This window comes from Doryrhamphus excisus, linkage group LG13, assembly GCF_037039965.1.
Source record: "Doryrhamphus excisus strain RoL-2023G ecotype Guam linkage group LG13, RoL_Dexc_Guam_v1.1, whole genome shotgun sequence".
NCBI classification, from domain to species: Eukaryota; Metazoa; Chordata; class Actinopteri; order Syngnathiformes; family Syngnathidae; genus Doryrhamphus; species Doryrhamphus excisus.
The window spans coordinates 4,688,830-4,716,781 of NC_136369.1; the positions used below are offsets into that span (position 1 = coordinate 4,688,830).

The 27,952-nt window shown below is 40.8% G+C and overlaps 1 protein-coding gene across 1 annotated transcript in view; it reads right to left on the reverse strand.

Annotated features, from left to right (window-relative positions):
* Positions 1 to 27,687, reverse strand: part of kcnq1.1 (potassium voltage-gated channel, KQT-like subfamily, member 1.1) — a 52,734-nt gene extending 25,047 nt beyond the window's left edge. Inside the window, exons 1-5 of the mRNA XM_058088786.2 lie at positions 27,089 to 27,687; positions 14,014 to 14,104; positions 4,561 to 4,687; positions 4,208 to 4,286; positions 3,695 to 3,791 (exon numbers count right to left, since the gene is read on the reverse strand). Of these exons, the coding sequence (XP_057944769.2) occupies positions 3,695 to 3,791; positions 4,208 to 4,286; positions 4,561 to 4,687; positions 14,014 to 14,104; positions 27,089 to 27,453 (759 nt within the window). The 5' untranslated portion in view covers positions 27,454 to 27,687. The remainder of the gene's footprint in view (positions 1 to 3,694; positions 3,792 to 4,207; positions 4,287 to 4,560; positions 4,688 to 14,013; positions 14,105 to 27,088) is intronic.
* Between the last annotated feature and the right edge of the window lie 265 nt (positions 27,688 to 27,952).

Here is a 27,952-nt window from a genome sequence, read left to right on the forward strand (position 1 = left end):
ACAAATAATATAAAGTTGGTTGTTAAAATCTGGTTGTAGGATCTATTTTTTTCCAGTTTATTTTTTTCTCAAGGAGGATGAGGAGGAGATACCATGAATATGCCATCAAAGGTTCTCCTATTTGGTGATGTAGAAAATGAAATGCTGGTGGAAAACAAGCAAGATGCCTGGATTAGCCTGATGCTGTAACTGTCAGAAACAGATGACCCACAAAGTGGCATATTTGGTGAATGACGCGAATTGTGGCCTCTGATGCACGGTCTAGTCCTATATGTTCATTTGAGAGGCATTCATTTGATTGGTTAAGATTACACTTGGCTGTTTTAAACCCTCTCACGCCTTCTCTCCTCCCTCTTTGCCACCGATTTTTTTTTTGCCAAAAAATTGCAAAGTGCGCTGGCCACACGTCGTTTCGAAATTAGAGCCCAAAATGTCTCTACTATTTTTATTTCACACAGTCCAAATACATCCAGAGTCCAAGCATGTCGACTATTTGACAGACGCAATCCTCTGTGTACCCTGTAAGTGCACCAGCTTTGCGCATGCTACCAAGGTTGCAAATGCTTTTATACGCAGACTTTGGGTAGATCAGCCCCTAAATCATCATAGGTGTGAGTGGTGGTTGTCTATATATGTGCCCTGTGATTTTCTGGCAGTCCAGGATGTAAAGTCAGCTTGGATTGGCTCCTGCTCAGCCTCGACAACATAACAATCGCTTAATCATAGACTGATTGCTTGGCCGTTTACAGTTCACGGCTGCTAAAAATGAACTACATCAGAAAATCAATACCAATCACTCACAGTTGAAGTCCAGCAAATAACTCTTGATAAAGTTGATATTCTTGTAAATGCAATGAGGAGTTGTGTATGTTTAGCTGAGGAAGACCAAAAACAGATATCTGCTGTTACCACTTTTTGGCTTTTGAGGAACTTGACGTGAGGTGACCGTTCTCTTTCCTTTCACCTCATCTGTTATTAATGCTGCATGCAACCACTGACAGTACTCATTTCACTGGGTTGGACCCCATTAAAAGGATGCTGAATTCTTACACACAACTTGGCCCAGAAATTTCACCACATGGTTTTACTGCATGTCACAAAGGACACAAAGAGGCCATTGCACAAATTTTTTTCTGGCAAAGGTCTTGCTTTTTTCCCCTCTAAAATAAGTAAAATAGCTGGCTGCCTCTGTGTCTTTCTTTTTGTATTTCTTCCCAATATTTCCTGGACACTTCTGGACATTAAATTATTCTGATTGGCTGTAAGAGTCAGTAGCTCCCCAAGATGCTACCTCTGCTTTCATCTTCAAATACGTGTTATTGTATCCAAGCATATTTTCCTGGAATCATTACCCAAAGTTTAGTAAATCTGGCAGCCACATTTAAGAGGCATTGCTACCCATCTGCTCCTGAGCCAGCAAGGAGCAACTGTGCAAATTGTGTTTACAAGCCAGAGGCATGAGAATGCTATTTAGTGTGGATTTAAATTAGGTTATACCATTAAGACTGGATAGAGATTGGAGTAAATGAAACTGAACTGAATTCTAAACTCCCAGATGTTAACACAGAAGGCTGTTCACCAAACCATCATAGTGGAAAAAACAACAACAAGAAATATAGAGGTTACAATGCAATGTAATGCAACGCAATGTGACCTCCAGCACATGTTGTGTTCAATTATTACAGCTGCCCATACGTCCTACCAAGCAAAATAAGTCAATTGAAGCACAGTGACGGGACAAGAACCAAACCACTCTTGTCACTGAGGAGGAATGCCAGTGGAGGATCCCACCCAGCCAAAAGGCTAAGATCAAATGGTACAGACCAAATAGGTGGCCCGAAGCTGTTGAAAAGAGTGAGTGGGAAAGAATCAACATTGACCTTACAAAAATCCTCGAACAACAAGGGGGCACAGCAGAGAAAAAGTTGGACAAATTGAGAGACATAAACTACCAGTATGGAGAAAAGCAATAAAGCAACACCAACAACAGGCAAATCCAGCAAGACATCGAAAGACTGATCAGAGGGAGAAGGCAGCTGAGAAAGCAGTGGGAGAAGGCCTCTGATGCAGCCAGAGAAGGTCTGACACTCCTCCTGAGAGACATCAAATCTCGGTAGGTGAGCTTACAAAGAGCAAAGAACCTGAGGAAACTGCCGAAGAGAAAAAAATAAAGTTTTCAACTCAGGGGCATGAGTTGTCATAAGGAAGAGAAGGTAGGTATTAAAATTTAATATCAATTTTTATATGACATTTAGGATTTTATGTATTTGTTACGCTATTAGATAAATATTGATTGTGAGCTAAACTACGGATTCGTTGGATTTAGGTTGGATTTAGGTTGATAATTGCACATAATGCAAATCATAAGCTCTACTTCTTCCTACTGTGATGTATACCATTAAATTATAGTTATGTGACATACTGTAGGTATGAAACTAGTCAATTTCCCATCAGAATTTGAAAGACATGCACTTTTAGCATCATAATTGTCATAAGAATCATCATACTCACACATGTTCAGCCGTGTAGTGAGACATGTGATGGTTATTTCTAACAATATATTCTCAAATGAGCCAAATTCGACTGCACACATCCCACTTGATCTCCTGGTTCTTGAATCCAAGGCGGTCACACAATATCAAATTGGTAATTACCAAGCTTTCTCCCAGCTTGCCCTAGTAGAGGTGCCTTGGTACTTGGACACACACACACTCTGCCTGACTCGGCATCCTTGCATCAGTGGGTCTCTTTCTGTCTCTTTCTGAAGGACAAATGGGATTTCTTCCCAAAACAAAAGTCAATTTCTTTGAAGATTGGTGAGGGCTAGGTTACTTATTTGGATGCGGGGCACTTTGGTTGCTCTAATCCAAAGAAGTGAAAATGTATGTTTGATGCTCCAAGATCCTTCTGAATTCATTCATTCATTTTCTACCGCTTATCCTCATGAGGGTCGCGGGGGTGCTGGAGCCTATCCCAGCTGTCTTCGGGCGAGAGGCGGGGTACACCCTGGACTGGTCGCCAGCCAATCACAGGGCACATATAGACAAACAACCATTCACACTCACATTCATACCTATGGACAATTTGGAGTCGCCAATTAACCTAGCATGTTTTTGGAATGTGGGAGGAAACCCGGAGTACCCGGAGAAAACCCACGCGTGCACGGGGAGAACATGCAAACTCCACACAGAGATGCCCGAGGGTGGAATTGAACCCTGGACTCCTAGCTGTAAAGCACATCATTTGCACAAAATTGGTTTGTGCAATGACTTAATAAATGGTCATTTCTTCAAGGGGGGTAATAATGTCCCTGGTCATTTTAGTTTTTTCTTCAATAATTCTGTTTTGCTGTACAAATATAAATAGTTTGCGCTTTCCAAAGAAAACTTGTATGTGCAGAAATGCTATGTTGAAAGTTCCTTGCTCTGTTAAAAAAGTACTTGGGAATATCTTGAAGAAACTTTGAAATTTCATAGTGGGGCTAATTTTGTCCTCAACTGTATCTACAGTATATAGCTCTCAGACAAATGACACCCCAGAGGCCCCCATATCCTCACAGTATGTCATCCCACACGCTACAGGTTTCAAGTGTGGTATGTCTAGTGAATTAATGATGACAGAAATGATAATATGAAACGCAAAATGATAAAAAGAAACTCAAAGGACCTGAAAAAAGACCAAACTGATTGTGTACCTGTCGATGCATGTAAACAACAGAGCCCAGGAGACGCCATGTTCCCCCCTGGCGGTCAACATGGAGCATACGTAGTATCTGCAGGAAGCGAATCCCCCTGAAATATAATCACAGTTTATAAACGGACACATATATCTTATGTGCATGCTCATATAGGATAAAAAGAAGGACAAAATGTATACTCATGCAACACAAACAGGTTAATTATGATGAATGTGCATATTGTTCCAGCACTAACAATTCAGCAAATACTGAAGCATGTCTGCTGCACAGCCTGTAGATCTGGTTCAAATCTCAGTTTGAACATCTCTGTACACTGTTTGCATGTTTTTTCTTGTGCCTGTGTAAGTGTTGTCCAGGTATGTTGCTTTCTTGTTATTTGTCGATATGTGTCATGTGACTGGCTTGTGACCACTCCAGGGTGTACCCTGCCTCTCACCAAATTCACCTTGGATTCCCACCAGCTGACATGTGACCCTAATGGATGGATGGATAGACATTATATTGGCTTACCTTACTGCAGAGGTGGCAAACACCTGTCCTGTGGCGCCAAGTGTTAGCACCAGTATTGAGGAAACCACAACAATCAAATCTGTTAAAAAGAATGAAAGGCCTTAATACATTTTTATATGAATATGAAGTTAACAGAAAGAACACAAGCAAACAACTGCTGCATGTACAGTATGTGCCCTGCAACTGAGAAAAGTATGGAAAGAATGCATGGCAACACATCTGTTAAAATAGAATATTAACTATTAACTGTTAACGATTTGAACACTTCAATACATTTACAAGAGCTTCAAATTGTGACTATTGAGGAAAAGTAGAGGAAACAAAGTTCAGTGGTAGCTCTGTGTGGTTCAAACCTATGATAGATATTGGTTTCCTGGCAAATCGCAGTCGGCCCCAGAAGCCAACATATTTACTGCGGCAACCTGCAGACCAAAGGCGGACAATGTACTCCACGCCAAAGAAAACCACAAGGAATATTTCCTGGGAAGAGAGCACAGAGAGGAGCTAAATGAATTCAGTGTGTCCCCTAGGTTTACAGCATTTTTGGGAGGGGGATTATAGCTTTTTTAGGGAGGAAGGGAAGGGGGACAATTTTGACAAACACCAACACACGCAGCAGAGACAAGTCAAGTGTATCAATTATCATTATCACCCCTGTGGATTCATACTCACGCTCAATACAGCTGGGAAGAAATTTATTTGGCCACTCCTGGCAGCTTTTTGGGGTCAGACAGAAGCCCTTGAGCACAGGGACTAAGGAATGCTACCAAATAGCAAAGCAGTGGGCTTCATAAATTTACTTGGATGCACAAAAACAGAATGTTTAAGCAGTTATTTATTTCTAAAAGACACTGTAGAATGTGAACCTTGTGAACAAAGAGAATAGCAAATGTGCTGATGTTTTATAGGAAACAGACTTAACTGATGAAGATTGAAATGTATACATCACCACAATGACTATCACAAAGACAGCGAAGGACTACAACAATAATGATTCCCATCAGCTGTCATGTGGGACATCCAATTGAAACGGCAGAAGCAAGGTATGCCGTAATTCTATTGGCTAAACACCCAAGTGCATGTATAAATAAATCACTGCTCTCCATTCAAGTAACCTTGAAGAAGCACAGATAAGCAGCCTTGATGTGTGTATATACACTATGTACTTTGGTATGTTTTAGGGAGAGAACTCAGTGTGGCTGATGGGACTAAAAGGCATTGCTTTAAGTAAGTTAGATACAAAAAAGCTCCAAAACATCTTCCCTACCGGCATGTGATCTTAAGTAAGGCTGGATATGAAAATAAACAACCAAGCTTTACCATTTTGTGCAATTTGTATATTACTAATTACTTTTACAACAGATAGCAATAATTAAAATGCATCTGATTGCATCTTTCCCTCTTCTCTACTGGAGTGTCCAGATGACAAATTATGAATATGAACTAAGCCACACAATTACACCAACATGTGGATGTTAATGAACTGCTTTAAATGAGGAGACAATTACTTCCACCTGTCCCCCACTATTTGATAATTCAGTGAAGCTGTCTAAATGTAAATCAGTGGCCCTGGTTTTGAATCGTCCAATGTTCCAAATTGGGTATTCAGGCCAACAATGTTTCCCTTATTTTATTTGTGGGAATAATTTTCACGAGGGGATTATTAAATATGTCTCGCCACAGTCAAGGATTTAATCATTAGAGGATACATCTGCTGTAAATTGTATCAACACTATGTGAAACTGATCTCCTGAATCTAATCTGTGTGGCTGTATCATTTCATTCATTCACTGAGGATTTACTTCAATGATCTTTCACAATCTCAGATGTTGTTTTGCAAGTATTCAGCACAGGTTACAGCTGATGGAGTTGGTTGGGCCAGGTCTTGGGGGTCTGCACCACAGATGGACCATACTGTCTGTGTTGGCTCTCAGAGATAAGTTTCATGTCAGGGATGGCAGTTCTGTGTTGTGCTTAGCTGATGTCAGGTTCCTGCTTACAGAGTATGTCAAAACGTTTGTCCGCTATTACGAGTAAAACCGGAGAAGGATTTGATGATGATTGAGGCGATTGAGAGTGCAGAACCATGCAAGGGGGACCTTGGGTCTCTGACACTGTGACATCGTTACTGTGGGGCTACGGGCTGGCTGGTCACTCTACGGCCACCCACCCCATGGGCCATCAAGACATTTCAGGTATCAGTTCCGGCTGCATGGCGGACGAGTGGTTAGCGCGCAGAACTCGCAGCTAAGAGACCCGAGTGCAATCCCAACCTCGGCCATCTGTGTGGAGTTTGCATGTTCTCCTCGTGCATGCGTGGGTTTTCTCCGGGTACTCCGTTTTTTTTCCCACATTCCAAAAACATGCTCGGTTAATTGGCGACTCCAAATTGTCCATAGGTATGAATGTGAGTGTGAATGGTTGTTTGTCTATATGTGCCCTGTAATTGGCTGGCGACCAGTCCAGGGTGTACCCCGCCTCTCGCCCGAAGACAGCTGGGATAGGCTCCAGCACCCCCACGACCCTCGTGAGGCTAAACGGTAGAAAATGAATGAATGAACTTATGGCCACCCCTATATGAGTAATGCTGGCATCGTCAGCAATAGATTGCACAGTTTCTGTAAGGTTTTCTGTATGTGCAGCCCACTTCAGGGGTGAAAACAATGCAGAAGCAATACAAAAAAGCAGTCTTAGACCTTTTAACTAACAACAGACTTACAGACTGGCTGTAAAAGCCAGCTATTTTCCAAAGTCAACCAGACAAATTTAATCATAATAATAAAAAAATAATAATACATGTAGCAACTTCTGATCAATCCATGGCCATAATCCATTTTCAGTTCAACCATTCCCAGCTCTGGTTGATATGGTATGCCCTGCCCACTCCGAGTACAGTACAAATCGTGGTGCACTCGCTAATCAGAGAAATAACGGTGTGAGGCGCCTGTGTATGAGGCGATTGCAGGGATAGGGATGTGAAGTTTAACACACAAAGTCACTTTTACTATCCTGTTGTATTTGCATATTTGACTGTGAGATAGTGTAGTTATGTAGTTACAGTAGTAATATATGCTGCTTCACTTGATTCTGGACAAAAGGCACATGTGAAAAAATGCCACATAGCTTTTCATTTATAGAACAGATATATAGCTAAATCAAAAGTTTTAAATACCTTCTTGGTCATCCATGTAGGAACAAGGAAAGTGTCAATGATTTGGGACCCCATAAAAAATATTTTGTTGTTAAGCCCCTATCAGTCATGAGTTCATCATCATCGTTCATCATACCTCACAATAATCCCATTTACCATGTTCAGACACTTACCCAACTGGGATGAAATTCACAATGTATATGCATGGTCAGAAACTGTAATTCATTCATTCATTCATTTTCTACCGCTTTTTCCTCACGAGGGTCGCGGGGGGTGTTGGAAACTATCCCAGCTGTCTTTGGGCGAGAGGCGGGGTAGAAACTGTAATATCAAACCAAATTCAACTCCAAATTGTCAATTTTGGTAGTGTAAAAATGGAGAACAATGGTGTTTAATGGAGGTCTTTATTCAGTTTTCCTGGATAAAACCTCCTCCAAAGTGATGGCCTGCACTAAGGGAAGCAGTTTAGTGATAGTCTTAATTAGTAACAGCATTAGTAATAATAATACTCGTATTTAGGGACGTGCCGATCAGGGTTTTATCCTTTAAAGCACCACCCCGGTGAGCCATTTTTTTGTGGCATGTCTTGTAGGGCTTATCACTCTTATCTTACTCTCACTGTTATAAACTTATATCGCTCTCACAAAGACAGGAAGTGTCAAATACGGCAGACATGGTTGTTCACTGGGGCGCAGCTGATCGGCTGAGAGGATCGGCGTTATAAAGCAAGTATCCACCGATATTGACACTGTGCTTTTTCACTGATACCGACCAATAATCAGTGGTCAATCAAGAGCACCCCTACTTGTAGTTCATTTACTTGCTTACAATTGAGATCACAATTGGCCTTCCCCCCGTGTCTCCAGATGAGCCTTCCACAATGCACCACAGACAACTCCTTGCATGTCACCACTGCTCCCCACCTGCCTACTTGAGGAAATCAGGCCTGTGACTCTGACACCTAGTGCCGCCAAGTGAGATGACAGCAGGGGAGAGAGTCAACCAAGCCCAGGCAGCAATCCAGACCATGCCAACCTCTGGGTTCCGAGTAGAAAATAATCTAATTGCATTTTTTTTTCATCAATATTGCCATTTTGCTATTAGTTCTCAGTCCAGAGTAAAGCAAAATATACACATTTATTTTTTTTATAAGATCTAAAAAAAACATTTTGGATATTTTTGGACATTATAACATTAAGTCAGTAACAGAAGCACACAACACTGTCATGTCTTTGGGTCAAAGACATTAATAATTCACAAGTTTCATAAGTTAGTTAAAATGAAAAGTAATAAATAGCTAAAAGTTCTAATAAATATTGTTAAAAACGCTAAGGTTAAAAAGTTTACAGAGTGAGACATCATCTCGAAAGTATCGTCTAGCAACATACAGACACGTGTTGTGAGGACAGCACAAACACACTAAAGTAAAAATGAGTATGGCACTGTCATCTAGAACGATTCTTCTGTATAGTTCTCACAGATTTTTTGCCAGGAAAACCAGCATGTCAAATTGTTGTTTTTTAAAGACCAGCAGGTGTAGGTCACTATATTTCCTTCAGCACTAAAAAGCTCCGACGGAGCACTTGTAGCAGAATCTCAGAGGTACTTGCAGGCCATGTTGCGAAGTCATGGAAAATTGATCTTGTGCACCTTACATCAGGCCAAAGGGTCATCTTGTTCTTCAATGGTAGGGGTCAGGAGGTCACTGTTAAACTCTGCCTCGGCGGCATCTTCAAGTTAGATGCATGGGAGAAACAGGAGAGGCCGTAGCAGTCTTGAAGAAGCTACAAAGAGACTTCCTTACCTTTTGCCAGAGGGCTGTGCACTGTAAGAGTCCAAAGTGGTGTTTGTGATACCTGGTTAAATACGCCTTTCTGATTGTAGTATTTTGGTTTTGATTCAAGTCTTAATAGTAGCAATGTTGCCTGTGGTGATGTAGAGTTTTTAATGTGGGGTCCAGGAAAGCTGGTGCTGGAATCATTGTACTTATCATTGATGTATGCCAAGACCTGGTTTTACTTGATCTAGTCAGTTCAGCGTCCTCTTAATCTTCAGCCAAGACTGATGTGGGCGGAAGGTGAGGAGCTGATTTTGGAGTGGAAATGCTCACGTATTTCTCTCCAGAGAGAGCATCTGGGAAGTCCAGGAGAGGATGCAGTGCCTTGTGAACAGACTCCAACAACTCAATATGTTGCCAGGTCGGAATGTGGCAGCGTGCATGTCGGTCACTTGATATACAGTTTTGAGCTGCTCTAGCACCCTGGCAAACATCATTTCTTTAGATCCCCATCTTGTTTGACATTCAGTGATGAAGTTTGAGCTCCCTCTGTGCTTCAGTCAGTGTTACCCTCTCCTTCCGACAGGAAATTCCCCACCACCTTCTTGCTTTAATACAAAATGATAGAAGAGTATAATTTATACAATTTGACTTGTGTAACTCCAACTCTTTAATTCTCTCACACACACCGTCTCTCTCTGCTCACACATAATCATGCATACACTCGCACACCCACATACATGTCACAATACTCATTTACGTGCAAGACCCCAAAATACTGGAGTCTGGTCCATTCATTTAGCTGTGTTCTCATCATCACATGCATCATTGTGCAGATGAAAAGCCCCTCTCTCAGGCCAGTTGCAATATTTTCCTCCTTGTGGGAAGTACAATCCTTGACGGCAGCGAGCTTCATCAATTTGACGTACCATAAGACGCAGGTATGGCTCAGCTGTTCAACTTGACCACAAATCAATTGTTGCAAAAAATCCCACTGTTTTCAGCACTGCTGCAACTTTCTGTGTGTATTTTTATGAATTTTTATATACATTTTTTATTTTTATATGTAGCTCAGGTATGTCAACCTGGCTAAAATGTATGCGTGAGGGCATTCTGTAGCTTTTCTACACTAGGCTTAGTCAATTCTTCACTAATAGGGATCACATACTGTATATTATTCTGCTATGAATTCCATTATTGCCCGAGTTATTTCCATGTGCTGTTTCCAATGATGTTCATAAGGAGTAATAATTTAATCCTGTTCGGTCAGTCGTCCCTGTCGGCTGGTACTTTGTGTGTACTTAGCCATGTACGATAGTTGCATGGCTAAAAGTTCATAGTGTTACCTCGTAAGGGAGCAACAGTAACAAGGCAGATTCTGCACAGTACCTGATGTTGCGCAACATCTTTTTTTATAGCCAAAATAAATCCACACAACTGACGTACTGCCCCTCTTTGCGGCCTTTGTGCAAGAGGTTCACTTAACTTCACTCCCTGGCTGCTCTACTCTACTCTCATGATGTATATGTAGGCCCAACACACGCAGATCACAGATCAATCACATTCATTGCAAATTAATTAATGCTTTATTGCAAATTTGATTAATCATTCAACTCGCTTGAAAGGTTACCGGTGCTAAGGAAAACATCCTGCATAGTGCCAGTGCCTTTAACGCCATGCAGCCCGCTCTGATGAGTGAGACACCCAGCATGGGTGTCAGCTTATCCATTGCCTCCTGGATTACTGATTACATGTCTGCCAGACCCCACTGTGTGGCTGGGGGCTCCCTGTCTTATACCATGGTCAGTAGTATAGGGGATCCGCAGAGGACTGTTGACTGTCCATTTCTGTTCACTCTGTATACCTCTGATATCAGATCCAGGTCCCCCCACCTGCAGAAGTTCTCTGTTGACTCTGTGGCGGAATTTACCGTGTGGATCAATAAAGTTTGTCTAAGTCTAAACTGGTATATAGTCGTCCATCGCCACATCACATTTAAATTTTTATACATGTGTGTGAATGAGAGGGACCCAAGTGGAAGAGTGAGGTTACAGGGGCAAGAGATACAGATGGTGGATAAATTTAAGTACCTGGGGTCAACAGTTCAGAACAATAGGGATTGCAAAAAGGAGGTGAAGAAGCGTGTGCAGGCAGGATGGAACGGGTGGAGAAAAGCGTCAGGCATGATGTGTTATGGAAGAGTTTCAGCTAAAATGAAAGGGAATATACAAATATAAGAAATATACAAGTATACAAAGGAAATGTTAAGAACTGAAGGTGTCCGTTGTGATGTTCAGGGCGTCCGTGAAAGCATTTCACGTCTCATAAGGACGTGTTGCGATGACGTGTTTGTTTTAGAGCTGAGATACATACATGGTGTTTGAATTGCACTGCTGTGGATGTGTTCAGCTAAAAATAAAGAAGCAACAAACTCTGACTATGTGGGGAATTACACTGTGCCGCCATCTGTTGTCATAACGCAGAGCGGTGGCTTGCAATGATGCGCCTGCGTTAATTACGCTAAACAAGTTGACATAATTTTGAAAAATATGTATTTTACCTATTTTCTACAAATGAACATGATACTCCTGAAACTTACAGAGGATGAGATACTTCTTCAAGTTGAGAGAACACTGGTGGAACCGAAGCAGGCAGCTTCCAGGCAGCACATGGGTTGGCTCAAAGTGAGAGAGCAGGCGGCGAACCCAGTGTCTTCCACCTGCTGACAAGGCCGAGTCACCGTGTCCGATGAATTCACTTATTTTGACTGTTATTGGCATAGCCTTCTGTCATGCACATCCACGCGAGTGTTGTCCATGGTTTTGGCTGCCGTTTGTCAGCTGCCATTTGACTGATGATCACACCGTGAGCCTCGAAAAGGCACTCCGTAGTGTTTGTTCTTCAAATACTGTAGTAAATTGAAGCTTTTTAACATACTAGCCCTTCTTTTCTGTCTTTTGTCCTGTCCAGCCATTGAGGGAGATGGATTTGCTCTCTCTCTCTCTCTCTCTCTCTCTCTCTCTCCCTCCCACCAGTGTCAGTATCAACAGTGAAGCGGCGACTTTGGGATGCTGGACTTCAAGAAAAAGCCATATCTCAGACTGGCCAAAACCATAAAACAATTTCCAAGTGATCCCAAACCTTTAAGCGGTAGTGTGTGTGTGTCTATGTATATACATTTGGAATGGCTGGACCGGACATGAGGGGATAAAAACGAAGAAAAAGGAAACACAGGGGACAAGAGAGAGACAATACAAAGACAGGCAAGAACAACAGCAACAACAACAATTGCAATGGCAATGATAGAACAACAAAAATAAACAGGACTAAATCAGCAAATGTCTAGAATGGTTATAAAATGCCATAATGGTGAAATTACTGAAATGAAATAGTCAAACATATTAGTGGTAATAGTATGAATTAGGGATAAGCGAGTATACTACTATCCGTATCTGTATCTGGTCAGCAATCTAAATTATCTTTATCGTATCTGTACTCAGAATGGGCAGGGCATAACCGGGAAGTGGGCTTAGTTTAGCTGGAAATGTGTGGGGCTTACATCATGTCATACATGACATGGATTGATCAGAAGTTGCTACATGTGTTATTATGACGCTATATGTGTACTGCGTATGTGTGTAAGTGATCTGTAGGACATATTATTTAATTATCTTTTTAATGGTTAGCGTGAAGTCGATGAGTCGTGCATACATGCAACAGGGAAATAATCTGTCAGCCTTCTTCACTGTATTTTTCTCAAAAAACACAGCGTTCAGTACTTGAAGCAAAGTTTCCCAAGTGACTTTATCGCACCAGCCAAATTAGACTAAAGACGAGAAGACGAAAATACAGCAGTGACAAGCCATATCTTTTGAAATGTACGTGGTGTACGATAGAAGTTTAAGATTACAATATACATACTACAGCATATTGAGAGGTGTAATATTTGATCATAGCCATATAGGCAGAGTGTTCGATGCAACCTAAGTCAATCGATTACTGTTACAACTGTCTGTGTACTGCCAACTGAATATTAACAAAATGATTATATTGGAAACAGCACACCTGTTATGATGACTTCATGGAATAACACAAAAATGCATTTAAAGGAAAATAGCACTCATGCTACCCCTGATGCATAAGTGACCGATGCCACACAATCCTGTTGTATACACATTCATACCTATGGGCAATTTCAAGTCAATTATGGCAACATGAAAAGAAATAAATTATTCCAAAAAATAATTGATCTCAATTAAAAACATTAAAATGATTTAAGTCGACAAGTTTCACAGAACTAATTGTGTTCAACTTTGAATAACTTGTACTTGATAGTTTATTCTAGATAAAGACATTGCAGTCTTGCTCTAGTTGTACATTAAATTGATATGGTTAACATCGCTTATCAATCATTTGTTGTTTGGAAAGAGGAGGCAACCGAATCTACGAATCAACTTCCTAATGAATCCCAATCCAATATTAACCAAATGAAAGTCAACCAAAGGTGACTGAGCAGATGCAGTTCTATCAGGATACAGCAGAGAAAAATGGTGCAGCCTGCATTGGCAATGAAAACAGCAATGTTATGGGCAAAATGCTTTCCCTTAGAGATATCTCAAAAGTGCAATCAATCTGCATCTACCTGCTACGTCTGACTCAAAAGACTGATCAGGATCAGTAAGTCAGCGCTTCTAACACAATTGTGACAAACGTACTGTATGTGGAAGAACATCGCTACAGCTGTTTTGTTTGTCTGAAATTTTCGATTAGTACTGCGTTATTTCAATTAGCAGTCAATGTCCCTTCCTTTTTGAAGTGATGCATCATTTCCATAAGAGTTACTCAGACAAAGCAACTATCACAATCCATGAGACTCACCATCCAGTAGAGAGTCTGATGTGTCAGGGCCTCGTACTCTCTGATGGTCGAGAGAACACTGAGAATCACGCAAGCGAGAACTATGAGAAACCTGGAAGGAGGAGGGAAAACAGTTCTTATTTCTTATTTCATGCAGAAAATAGACCATACGTATATATAATAATAATGGATAATGCTGACTAACTGCATGCTGCATAAATATGTTCTCACAGATCAAATAATTACATTTTATAGACCAATTCTTTTGTCTTCTGATATTTTCACCTTAAATATCAGAAATCCGTCTTTAAAACAGACTGCAACAGACTTTATAAATACCAGCAAATGCACATAAACGCATTGCTGAATAGAACTATGCACCGAGTAAATTGCCAGTCAAGGTCATACATATTTCAACTGCAATAACAACACTGTCTATAAATCAAAATCATATTTTCAACATTATATTTTGTTATGATAAAACTGTAAATAGGAAAAAGTAAATTCATATGCATAGTCTTGATAATGCTTACATTACATCCAATATCATAAGCACAATTCCATATATGAAGTAATAAACTAATTGATGTACATACAGTATCTGTACATATGTTGGTAATGAGCCATTCTCACTTGTTTCGTGGCTGATTCCACCCACACATTCTGGAATAAGCTATGCAGTTGTTTTTAGATCTATTATGACAGCATTCCCTCCCTATGTAATCAGGGGTGAGATGCTTGGGTTTCCAAGTGTAGCAGGGAATGTCAGAAAGTCCATGTGCAGGAAATTCTTTTGTCGAGCGACTAATGAATAAGTAGACAACTTAGATGGCCAGAGGCTTTGGAAAACTTATTAGATCAAATATTGTTTTGCATATTGGTCTTCTTTTGAAAATAAATTGCAATTACACGGAAATTACAAGGAAATCATCGACATTGTCAAAAATTGTAAAGCAAAAACATCAACTGATTGTAATGAAATCTAAATGGACACTATAAAAATGGTAGTAAAAGGAGACCGTAGAACCGCTGATGTACATCAGCAATTTATCTTTTCAGACCGGAAGATTTCCCCAAGAAATGAAAAATGAAATGAAAAAGGTTGTTCCAATTTTTAAAAATGGTGATAAACACCAATTAACAAACTATCGGCCAGTCTCCTTACTACCACAATTCTCCAATATTATTGAGAAGCTATTCAACAATAGGCTGGATATATTTATTAATGCGAACGAATTACTATCAGAAAGTCAGTATGGATACAGAGCTAACATTTCTACCTCCATGCCACTGATTAAAATTACGGAGGAAATCACTAGCACTATAGATCATAGGAAGTGTGCAGCCGCAGTATTCATGGATCTGACAAAAGCCTTTAATACAATCAATCGTGACATCCTAATAACTAAATTAGAAAGGTACGGAATAAGAGGAACTGGGTCAAAAGCTACTTAGCTGACAGGAAGCAATACGTACAGCTAGGAGAATACACATCTGCAAGTTAATATATTACGTGCGGAATTCCCCAGGGGTCAATACTGGGGCCAAAACTGTTCAACTTGTACATCAATGATATCTCCAAAGTAACAAAAGACTTAAAGCTGGTATTATTTGCGGATGATACCACTGCTTTTTGTTCTGGAGGGAGTACAGACGAAATCATTAGAAAGGTCAGAGAAGAAATGGTCACACTAAAAAGATGGTTTGATGATAATAGATTGTCCTTGAACCTAAGTAAAACTAAAATCATGCTGTTTGGTAACAGCAGAAAGGACACCCACCAGCAAATACAAATAGACGGCGTGGACATAGAAAGGGTGAATGAAAATAAATTTCTGGGGATCACAATAGATGAAAATATGAGCTGGAAACCTCATATTATAAATATACAACATAAGGTGGCCAGAAATATTTCAGTATTGAACAAAGCAAAACTTGTTCTTAATCAGAAATCACTCCACACTCTTTATTGCTCTCTGGTTCTACCATATCTTACTTATTGTGTGGAAATATGGGCTAATAACTATACAAGCAGTCTTCACTCGCTAAATGTACTGCAAAAAAGGTCTGTAAGGATAATTCATAATGCCGCCTACAGAGAACATACTAACTCCTTATTTGTAAAATCACAAATACTTAAACTTGCTGATATAGTTAATCTTCAAACAGCTAAAATAATGCATATGGCTAAAAATAACCAATTCGCTAAAAATATCATCCAATACTTCTCTACAAGAGAGGAGAAATATGATCTCAGGGAAGAACTACAGTAAAGTCTCGTTATATCGATATTTTTGGGAGTCGGAAAAAATATCGATATAACCGGACTGTCGATATATTCGATCCTGCGCCGAACTGCATTAAAAGTGGGCAATAATGCACTCGACATTGTTCTATAGTATAGAACAATGTCGAGCAGCTTAAATCAATCTTTGCTTAAGGATTTCAATACCAAAAAAGAACACGGCGAACGGCTGCTTCCAGTCAACTTTATTTTTCACACTTCCACCACCAGAGCACAGCACACACACCGATTCCCGCACTTCTTGGTTCACAGGTCATACTCAACCCGCCCCACATAGCTGGCCAAACACATGCCTGCAACAGAAGAACCAACTGCGTTCGTGGTTTCTCTCGTGTGTATAGAATCTATACACACGAGAGAAACCACGAACGCCAGCATGTACATATGAAAAACAGTGATTATTGCAAGCGATAAAAAGATATCTGAATACAACACAATTAAATACATGTATTTGTACGCTTGTGTCTTCGTTGGAATAGGTGTGTATGCTATGTCAGTTGGTTCTTCTGTTGCAGGCATGTGTTTGGCCAGCTATGTGGGGCAGTTTGAGCATGACCTGTGAACCAGGAAGTGCGGGAATTGGTGTGTGTGCCGTGCTGTGCTCTGGTGGTGGAAGTGTGAAAAATAAAGTTGACTGGAAGCAGCCGTTCGCCGTGTTCTTTTTTGGTATTGAAATCCTTAAGCAAAGATTGATTTAAGCTGCTTTTCTATCGATATAAGCAGACCAAATTGGCTGGCGGGGGATGAAAAGGGCATCGTAGTAACCGGATTATCATAATAACCGGGTATCGCTAACGGAACTAATTATATCATAAAAGGCTAGAAATTTGCCGGGAAATGAAAATAGTATCGTAATAAGCAGTACTTCGATATAACCGATATCGATATAACGAGACTTTACTGTACATTTGAAACACTTATATGATAGGACTACGTTAAAAAGCCATAGCATTTCAGTATGTGGAATCAAACTATGGAATGGATTGAGTAAGGAAGTCAAACAATGCACAACGATGAGCCAATTCAAGAAACAATACAAGCAGTTGATGTTTGCTAAATACAAGGATGAAGAGTCTTAAACCAGTCATGATGTGCTATATATTTCGCTATATTGACAGTTACTATGGTACCCATTATGTCATTGTATGGTCATATCACCTCGTACTTAGGTACGAGACAAAAAAAAACAAAAAAAACAACAACCTTAAACTGTATTATGGAAAGCAGGAAGTGATCAAATGTAACAGTTACTGATTGTAAAAGTACCAGATGGAGGGGTAGAGTTTAATAAGCTTTGCTTTTTCCTACTCCTTTTGGACATGTGGAACTGTGAACTGATTATGTGATGCACTCAATTGTAATCTGATGCATGTTCAAATGAAATAAAACCATTACCATTACCAACTTGGATTCTGCAGCAGGACAGTGATCCACTGTGAGAGGCTCATTGCAAATGTTTGATTGCAGCTGTTGCCGCTAAGGGTGGCCCAACCAGTTATTAGATTTCAGGAGGAATCAATTTTTCACACAGGGACATACAGGTTTGGATTTTTTTCTCCTCTAATAATAAAAAGGTTTCATTTAAACACTGCATTGTCATTAAACTAATATTTAAATTTATTTGATGATCTGAAACATGTAAGTCTTACAAACATGAAAAAAACAAAACAAATAAGAAATCAGGAAGGGGGCAAACACCTTCTCACACCACTGTATGTTTCTAGGATTTGTGCCCAGCATACGGAATAATATTACAGTATCTGACTGGACAGTTATTGTATGCCATAATCTTCCAGTGATGCCAGAAAATCATTACTGCACCATTGCCTCTCTGTCAGAAATCTCCTTTGATCCTCTTACAGAAAATGAAATAAAAAGGCAGAGAGGTAACTCATCAATTTGGGACTCACACTGTGAACATCTTAAGTAAAATCACAAGCCATGCTGAAATACCCAACAGTGCAATGACATGGTCATTGTTACAGAAACATACTATAATTGAACCAAAATTGGATGATTGGGGAAGATAATGACTCAAGTAGCAAATAACGTCTTGTTAAATCCAGTTCATATTGGGGATTGTGGATCTAAAATGTATTATCCTGGTTACAGTGCTCAGTACTGCTGACGTATACGACGTATATTGCCATGCAGTGTGTTTACTACTTTTCATTCAACAGACTTAATAACTCTCTTCTTCCTGGTGAGCACACATGATGAAGGTCTAGTTTGGTGGCCAGAAACTAGACCTGCGTGAAGTTGGTGCCCCACCTCACACAAAACTCAAAAGCAGTGGTGTGCAGTCTCTGCCAGCAAAGCCTATACACTAACAGAAGCACAGCGACAGACACAAATATGATAATAATACAGACCAAAGATGCCAGTGTTTTTGGCTATTCATTCATTCATTTTCTACCGCTTATCCTCACGAGGGTCACGGGGGTGCTGGAGCCTATCCCAGCTGTCTTCAGTCGAGAGGCGGGGTACACCCTGGACTGGTCGCCAGCCAATCACAGGGCAAATGTCTGTGGGGCCATGGATTTGTTCATTCCATCTAGGAGTATAAAACATCGCTACTCTGACAAGCCATGGTTCAATGAGAAGTGTCACAACGCAGTTCAAGTCAAGCAAAAAGCCTACAAGAACTGGCAGAAGACCTGTACTAGGGAACTTTGGATTCTTTACACGGATGCCAAAGCAGAATGCCAGCGTACCTTACGCCGCTCTCGGACTCAATTTGCACATCATCTTGAAGAACAACTCAAGTATGCTAGCAGCAAACAGTGGTGGAAACTCGTGAAGTCTGTGACTGACAGCCATAAAACATCTGCTGTCCCTCCCTTGAAAACAGGTGATAGTCAAGTACTTAATGACGCGAGAGAGAAAGCAGAGCTCCTAAACAACATATTTGCTGCCAATGCTCATCTTGATGATAGAGGAAAGGCTCCACCAGATCTACAACCTAAAACCCCCAAGGTGATCTCTTCTGTTCTGGCCCAAGATCATCATCAAGAAACTTCGCAACCTTGATACATCGAAAGCCAGTGGGGCTGATGGCATTTCAGCCACCGTTTTGAAGAACTGTGCTCCAGAGCTTTCTCCTGTCCTGTCTAAACTTTTCAACATCTCACTTTCAAGTAAGACTGTCCCCACAGAGTGGAAGAAGGCGCATGTAGTAGCCGTACCGAAAAAGGGCAGCAAACAAGATCCATCTAACTACAGACCCATTTCCCTCCTACCAATTATCTCGAAGGTCATGGAAGGCTGCATCAGTGACCATATCCGCAAATTTCTGGACAAGAACCAACTTCTCTGTGACTCTCAATATGGGTTCCGGGAGAAGAGGTCTACTGTTGACATGCTGGCATATATCACTCAGTGGTGGAATGACTGTCTAGATACTCAACAAGAAGTTCGGATTATTGCTCTCGATATCAAGAAGGCGTTTGATCGAGTATGGCACCATGGTCTACTAGCCAAACTCACATCTTTTGGTATCTGTGGTGACTTACACAGCTGGATATCTTCATTCTTAGCTAATCGTCAGCAGGCTGTGGTCCTGGATGGATTTATCTCCACTCCTAAAGCTCTATCTGCAGGCGTGCCACAGGGAAGTGTCCTTGGTCCCCTTCTTTTTCTGATGTTCATAGATGATCTGGCTTCACACCTTGACAACGATCTTCACCTATTTGCTGATGATTCAACTCTCCATGCAGCCATCAAGAATCCTGCAGATCGTGTCATGTGCACTGACAGTTTGCAAAAAGACCTACACGCAATTGAGAAGTGGGCATCTGACTGGTGCATTACTTTTAATGCTAGCAAGACAGAGGAGATGATTATCAGCAGGAAGCGTGACAAGACACACCCCCCTCTTCACTTCATGGGCAGTCAGCTGAAGCCTACCAAGAGCATCACCCTTCTTGGTGTTGTTATTACCAACACTCTTACTTGGACCCCGTATATTACATATCTTGCTAAGAAGACTGCAAAGCGGCTCTACATCCTAAGTCGGTCAAGGGATCTTCTCCCCTTCAAGGCCAGAGTTACCATCTACAAGGCCTACATTCGACCCCTCATGGAGTATGCATCACCCATTTGGAGTGGAGCTGGCAATACTGCTCTCAGTATTCTATGCAGACTTCAGCGGAAGGCCTTGCGTCTTCTGAACATTGAAGACCCAATCAATGCTGGTATTTACCCCTTGGAGCTTAGAAGAGATGTTGCTACTCTCTGCACATTTTACAGACATTTCTTCTTCAAGCCATCGTTGGAAATTGGTTCGATCATCCCCCCGGTGTTTGCTAGTTTGAGGACAACAAGATCCTCCTCTACTGCACATCCATACTGTGTAACTATCCCCAGGTCTCGCACACATCTTCACCAATCCTCTTACGTGCCAAGGGCATGCCGTCTATGGAACTCGCTGCCAGCTCACACCTTTCCCACCTTACCAAATATGGATATATTCAAGAAAAATGTTAATCAGCATTTAGTTGCTATTTTGACTTAAAATAATTAGTATTATTTCAGTCCTTAAATGGAAATTAACTTTAGCTTAGTGGACCGCTTTTCGCCAATTCTCTGATGGCAACACCAGGTCCCTTAGTTATTGTAAAAAAAAAAATATATATATATAGACAAACAACCATTCACACTCACATTCATACCTATGGACAATTTGGAGTGGCCAATTAACTTAATTAATTAACATGTTTTTGAAATGTGGGAGGAAACCGGAGTACCCGGAGAAAACCCATGCATGCACGGGGAGAACATGCACACAGAGAATATTGTGGCGCTGGAGGGTCTTTTAAAGACAGGTTTTTTTTCACAAGTAAAAGAACTAACTAGCTTTTTACACCATGCACATCACAGCCCATCACACCAGCCCATCACATTTCACTGGGTGACCAGGCATAACAGTTTAAGTCATGGTGTGACAACAAGAAATCCCCAAAACATCACATAGCAGCGCAACAGACGAATAAAAGCACTCTCACTTGTTGAACAATAATGGACAACTATGCAACTTTAACTACAAACTGACAAACTATTTACATCGACGGTGCGGCAAAGCACACTGGGAACCAGGAAGTGCTCCCAGCGACACTACAATATAGTTTAGTTTGTGGGTCTGAAAACCAGGAATGCTGCTGAATGCTTCATCTTTAAAAGTGCCTACCATTGGAATTAAGGAGCTGTTGATGTAGTTGGAGGCTAATATGTACAGCTGTTACCAACACCGCTTTAATGTCAACGTTGGCAATTCAGTCCCATGGTGTTTGGAGGAGTTTCATTCAGCTAACGCCGGGCTGAGGTTAAATGCGTGTCGTGTTATGTGTGAGCACACACACACACAGAACAAATTGTAGCAGCCATGTCTGCTATCAGAGGTCTTTAGTGTGCACAACATGAACTTTAATGATGAGAGAAATGCTTTATAGTATAGCGCACTAAAACTAAACACATTCACATATAGCTGAAAAAACAATACACAACTTCTGATCAATCCACGTCAATTTCAGAGTTCAAATAATGTACAGTTTTAAGCTCCACCCATGTGTGATTAAACCAGCCCCACTTCCACTTTATTTATTAACAAAGAGGCACGCTTGCTGTGGTGGGCATGCATTAAGTGCTAAAAAAATTTATTAAATGAATGAGTTACTGGAAATAACACATATTTTTTGACGGCCCTAGTTATCAGACAAATATTGACGATGCATATTATGACATAGTGTAAACGTTTGGAGTTGTCTGAACCCTTAATCATACAGCTGTTCCATTTATGTTTGTTAGATTTGGTTGAGCGCCAGTTTGTTGTGTCTTTACACACAAAGTGAACAAATGGAATGGAAGCAAAGACATTTTAAGTGTCAACATGGAAAATATGTAGTGGGAATAAACCAGTAATTGATATAGAGGGGTAGGATTAAATAAGCTCAGCTGTTTCTTCTTTTCAGACATGAACTGGCAATAGTTATGAGGGACATCATGTTCCTGAGTTCAACTCATCAATCATGTCTGAAACAAATAAACCATACCCATACAAAATACTACAGAGCACCAATAAGTGTATTCCTTTTTTCGCATTAAAGTAAATATTATAGTATAGTATAGTTTTATTAGGAGAGAAGAACGCCAAACTTGGTGGTATGGTTTCTTTGAATATCGCTTCACTGTACATGTATCTTCTTAATTGTACATCTTTTAGGGACTAGATGAGTGTCAGTAATCATCAACCAGTTACCACACTCTTCCCTATATGGATTGATCCATTTGATGCATTATTGCATATTAGTGGATTGGTTTCAAATGAGTGTATTAGAAGGTATGCCTTATGAGAGAATAAGTTCAGACTTGAGACTGTCAGCCAGAGTTAGGAAATGTTTACTGTATTTGTGTTTAAAGTTGTGAATACAATTCATGAATTTATTTTACCAAAGCCAGTAACTATGCTTTTTGACCACATTTGAATTAAATGTGCAAGTGCAAGCATGAACAAACAATGGTATTCTGAAGGTCATGGAGCCAGTCTTGGTTTCTCAAATGCCCTCAAAACATAGTGAAATTATAGTAAAATAGTACTAAAATTTAGTAAAACATAGTAAAATTTCAGATTTTTGATGTCTGAAAGACATTTTTGCATATTTAAAGGGGATCTGTTATACTTCTTCCCCTTTTCTGACTTATAAATTCAGTAATTCGTAAGTGAGCCTCGAAGGAAGTTTAGGATGGCTCAAAATGCATGATTTCAAAAGGCATCGTAAAACTGCCCCTTTGTGATGTCGCAGAGAGGCAGACTTCCGTGTATGGGCATGTCTGTAAGCCAAATAATGGCTCTGCCCTCCCCACAGGTCCATTTCCTCCCCCAAAGTCTGCTTCTCTGTTTACCTGCAAGCAAAGCCACATTTGTTTACAATTCCCAACAATGCCACCATCAGGTGGATGGAGTTCCTGATTCTCTACCAGCAAAAGGAATGCATTTTAATCTGTCAACGGCATTTCACACTGGGCTGTTTCATGAACATGGACCCCCATGCAGCTGGACTAGCCTACGCCTTTCCAACGTTACTTGGTTGTGTGGACTGAGCAAGCAGTAAGTAACAATTCATTTGTGTCTGTGTTTATTTTGTGTAAGTCCGGGGATATACAGGGAGCGGGGTTTCTAATGACCTTTTTCAACCACAATTAGTTGTCACATGGTCAGACTACCAATGCAGTAAAAAACCTAACACTAAAATGCTAAAGCTACTTACCATTGAGAGACATCTTGGAGAAGCCTATTTTCTTGAGAAACTTCTGTACTTTCTCTACTTCCGCATTGGATTTGAGATCCAACATATATGGCTGTATGTTAAAAGCCACCATTTCAAAATAATGAATAAAGTTTAGTTCGATTCTCCACTGGGCCATCTTTGTGTGGAGTTTGCGTGTTCTCCCCGTGCATGTGTGAGTTTTCTCCGGGTACTCCAGCTTCCTCCCACATTCCAGAAACATGCATGCTAGGTTAATTGGCGACTCCAAATTGTCCATAGGTATCAATGTGAGTGTGAATGGTTGTTTGTCTATATGTTCCCTGCGATTGGCTGGCGATCAGTCCAGGGTGTACCCCACCTGTCGCCCAAAGACAACGGTGATAGGCTCCTGCATGCCCTCGATCCTAGCGAGGATAAGCCGCAGAGAAAATGGATGAATGGAAATCGCCGTTTATTATCAACTCCTATACTGTTTATCAACTCCTATAAAGTTAGCGGCACAAAGTGTTTCCATGCACACGGGAGTGTGACCGACCACAGCGGAGTGGACATGCCTGGATGTAGGCCGTGGGTGGAATACATTAAAACAGACAGTTTTTGCGGGAGCCACGAAATCCAAATAAATACGGCTGGATAGGTGCAGACTCTGGAAGAACTAGAACGCTTTGTATGCTGGTTACCGTGGGTAGCTGCTCTATAGGAGTCCACAACTCAGTACAAAGTGCTGAAAAATTTGCATTAAATATTTTGTTAACACACCTTGTGGTAAGATTATCCAAGCATTGGCACTATTTGCAGACTACCTTACACCAACAGAGTATAGACTGAACTTCCCCGTGAGGGATTATAATAAACTGTTAATCAATATGATGCGTGTCTTTTCTTATTATTAGCTGATTGCGTGAGTCCATCTGTGTTCGAAATCTCTCCACCATGACCCATTAGATTTCCTGCCCATCTGGAAAACTTGGTGAAATTAGGAGTTTAAATGGTTCCCCTCACTCCTGACAAGGAAAGATGAAGGCCCATTCCAGCCCATTCCATCAGGCAAAGCTCCACCACTTGACTCCCAGAAGGCAAAGGCTGGGCTGTACTATAGTTGTTTACACAGTAGACACATGGATGTATCATAAAGCAGTTGAACATCCTGTCAATGTGTTCAGTGTTGGTACACCAATGTAAGGTTCTGTATACAGGAAAATGTGGTTACGAATACATGTCCATGATTGGAACTACATGCAACATTACAAATATGAATATTCGTCTTACAATGGGAATCACTCACACAAAAATGTTATGTGCTTACATCTAGCACCAAATAAATTGTGTAGAGTGTCTACATCAAGAGTGTGACATTTTCATGGCAGATGGGCATTAAAAGAATCTGAATCAGGCAGGAAAATGAAATAGATAAATCGGGCATCAGAGATATGCATTTTGTTTCTTTACTTATTTTGCCAAATCACATGTTTTGTGTTTAGGGAGACTGAATCTGATTTCGCGTTGCAATGTTTAGTTCCCATTGTAATCACACTATAAACTGCCTTTAACCTGCACTGACAAGCTACTGTTCACTTCCTCCCTCCAACACTGCATGGTCAATGGGTCTCCAGAAGACATCACAAACACACACACAGACACATGCAGCTTCCAGTACGCACACACAGTTCCAGGTTTAGCTGCCCATTATCAGTACACACCGCACAGTATCACAGCACAGATGGGGGTGAGTGAGAGGATAACATCCTACATTCCTAACTCTTTCCATAGTTGGATCATGGCTGTCAAAGCTTCCAAATGTGTGTGATACACTGGAACAAAGTCTGAGTAAGAGTTCACTTAGCAGTTGGCACACACCGGGTTATACAGACACTTCTCACTCACAAAAACATTTGATAAAACAACTGCTTCGAAGCTACCTGACTAGTGTGTCACATTTATGACAAAAAAGAAAAGAAAAAAATGAAATTCACCACACACGGGAATTAAACAAGACACCTTTGAAACTACTGCAAGAAAGGAGAGCATAAACACATTTGGTGCATGTTTACATAAGTCTGAATGTTTTTTGTTTGTAGATTGCCAGAAGACGTCAGGGTGGGCACTGCAGTTTGAGAAAAATAAAGGATTTGTTCAAATCATTTAGGGCTGCACAGGTCTTCTTAGGCCACACAGCTAGGAGACCCGAGTTCGATTCCACCCTCGAAAAGTTAGCATGTTTCTCTGGGTACTCTGGCTTCCACCCACAATCCAAAAACATGCTAGGTTAATTGGCAACTCCAAATTTTCCATAGGTATGAATGTGAGTGTGAATGGTTGTCTATATGTGGCCTGTGATTGGCTGGCGACCAGTCCAGGTTGTATACCATCTCAGTTATCTTACAGTCAAACATTGTTCGTAACAAACTAATCTGCTTGCCATTCCATGGAATTGACTGGCCAAACAAAACATCCCAAGAGCTAGTGATTCAGTCGCTGTGCATTTGTTGTTAAGAGTGGCTGCAAAATAACCCACCATATGGCCAAAGAAAGTTGAGAGTGCCAGCACTTTGAAAAAAAAGATGGGGAACACAATTGAATTCAAGAAAGAGCTTGTAGCAAAGAAGATATCTCTGGCCTCCCCTCCTACTTCTTCACTCTTTGCCATCTTTGCCAGCAACAACAATAAATAATTATATAAAAAAAAACGTTTTTCCTTCAATGTCCCATGTTTGTGCGATCTGATGATAACTGGATTGTACTTGGCACCAGTGACAACCTTCATATGGGCTGTGTCTTGGCACACAGACAATGCTATACTGTTATATTTTGTATTTTCATTTTTAATAGAAGTGTCTGCACCAACTTCACCACAACAAATTCCTAGTATGTGTATGATCATACACATAGCAATGAAACAATTTCTGATTCTGATTTCGGATTCTGATGCCAATGCCATTGTCCATCCATCCATTTTCTATGCTGTTATTCCTAATGAGGGTCGTGGTGGTATACTAGAGCCTATCCAAGCTGACTTCAGGCTTCAAGAGTACAACCTGGCCTGGTGACAATGCATTGCATTAATGTTAATTATTAGTACCCACATTTCAGCCTTTTTGCAAAAATTTTCCTATGCTGGTTATTTTCTTGTTTAATTTTAATTTTACAATGTGTCGTGGGTACAAAAAAAGAGCCACAAATGGCCTGTGTCACACTTTGGGTACCCCTGTTGTACATTGAGCAGCTGAACAAAAACATTACATTACTGGTGACAAAGGTAATTAGTGGAACATACAGGGCTTGTCTGTGCTGCCCGTGTGGCCACAATGAGCACATTGCCTATTGTTTTTTGTTGATGAAATATTGTTTGCTGATTTTGGCACTTTCTTTTTGAATCATCCTGCATGATAATAACTCCACTTTAACCTGAAGTAAATGTATTATTAGGCCCGTGGACCAAAAATGACCCCTGGGCTGCATTGTGGACACCACTGCTTTGTACCCTTGAGTTTTCAGTTGATGATGACAGTTAAAATATGGTAACACTCACACAATGAAGTGATAAATGAAGCACTTCCAGCCGGATGGCCTTTCCAAAAAGTTATAGACCCGTCCTTGGATGTAGGCATGGGTGAGGACGGGGCGAACTCCACTGCTGTACACCGACATCCGTCCCGACATGCGGGGATGAAGTAAGTAAGGCTGGAGATGAATTTGGGATGCCTCGGTGGTTCTTTTGTGCTTATCTTCATCGGGCATTTTGTTCATCTGAGAGAACGAGTTGTCTCTGAATATCCCTTGAGAGTCGAACTCGCCGAAGTCGCTCCCTGATAGCTCCCAGTCCTGTGATCTCTTTCCCCTGGCCACATCTGGAGACCTCCGTGTGCTCCCTTGATACGGAGCAAAATTCGACATGTTGTGTCTTCGCTGTTTCTCCCGCCGCTTCGTTAACTTTTCACCGTTTGTTTTTCGGTCAGTGCTTCAAGAAGACACACACCCTTTTCAGCGAAACCAAATAGCCAAGTTATTAACCCTTTCGACTCACTCGGTTTGTTTACCACGTATGCATTCTCGAGAGACCCCGCTACCACGAAAGTGCTGTCACTTTCCCAAAGCATCGTTATGCAGACTGCATTGGCACAGCATTCCATTTGTAGCTATTATATCATAGCAAATAAATGTGTTGCAAATGTCACGCATAAATAAACAATGACTAATCATCCAGGCTTTCGTTGGCTGCTTTTTTTCACAGACACCAACAACATCTGACGTCATACGGACACTGATTTACAGTTATGTCAACAGAGCAAAATACCGCATACATCTTTTTTTTCTTGTGGCTAACATATTAAATTAAGTTGTAATGTAATTATAAGTAATTATTTTAACAGACCAGTTTCTACTATTGTAAATA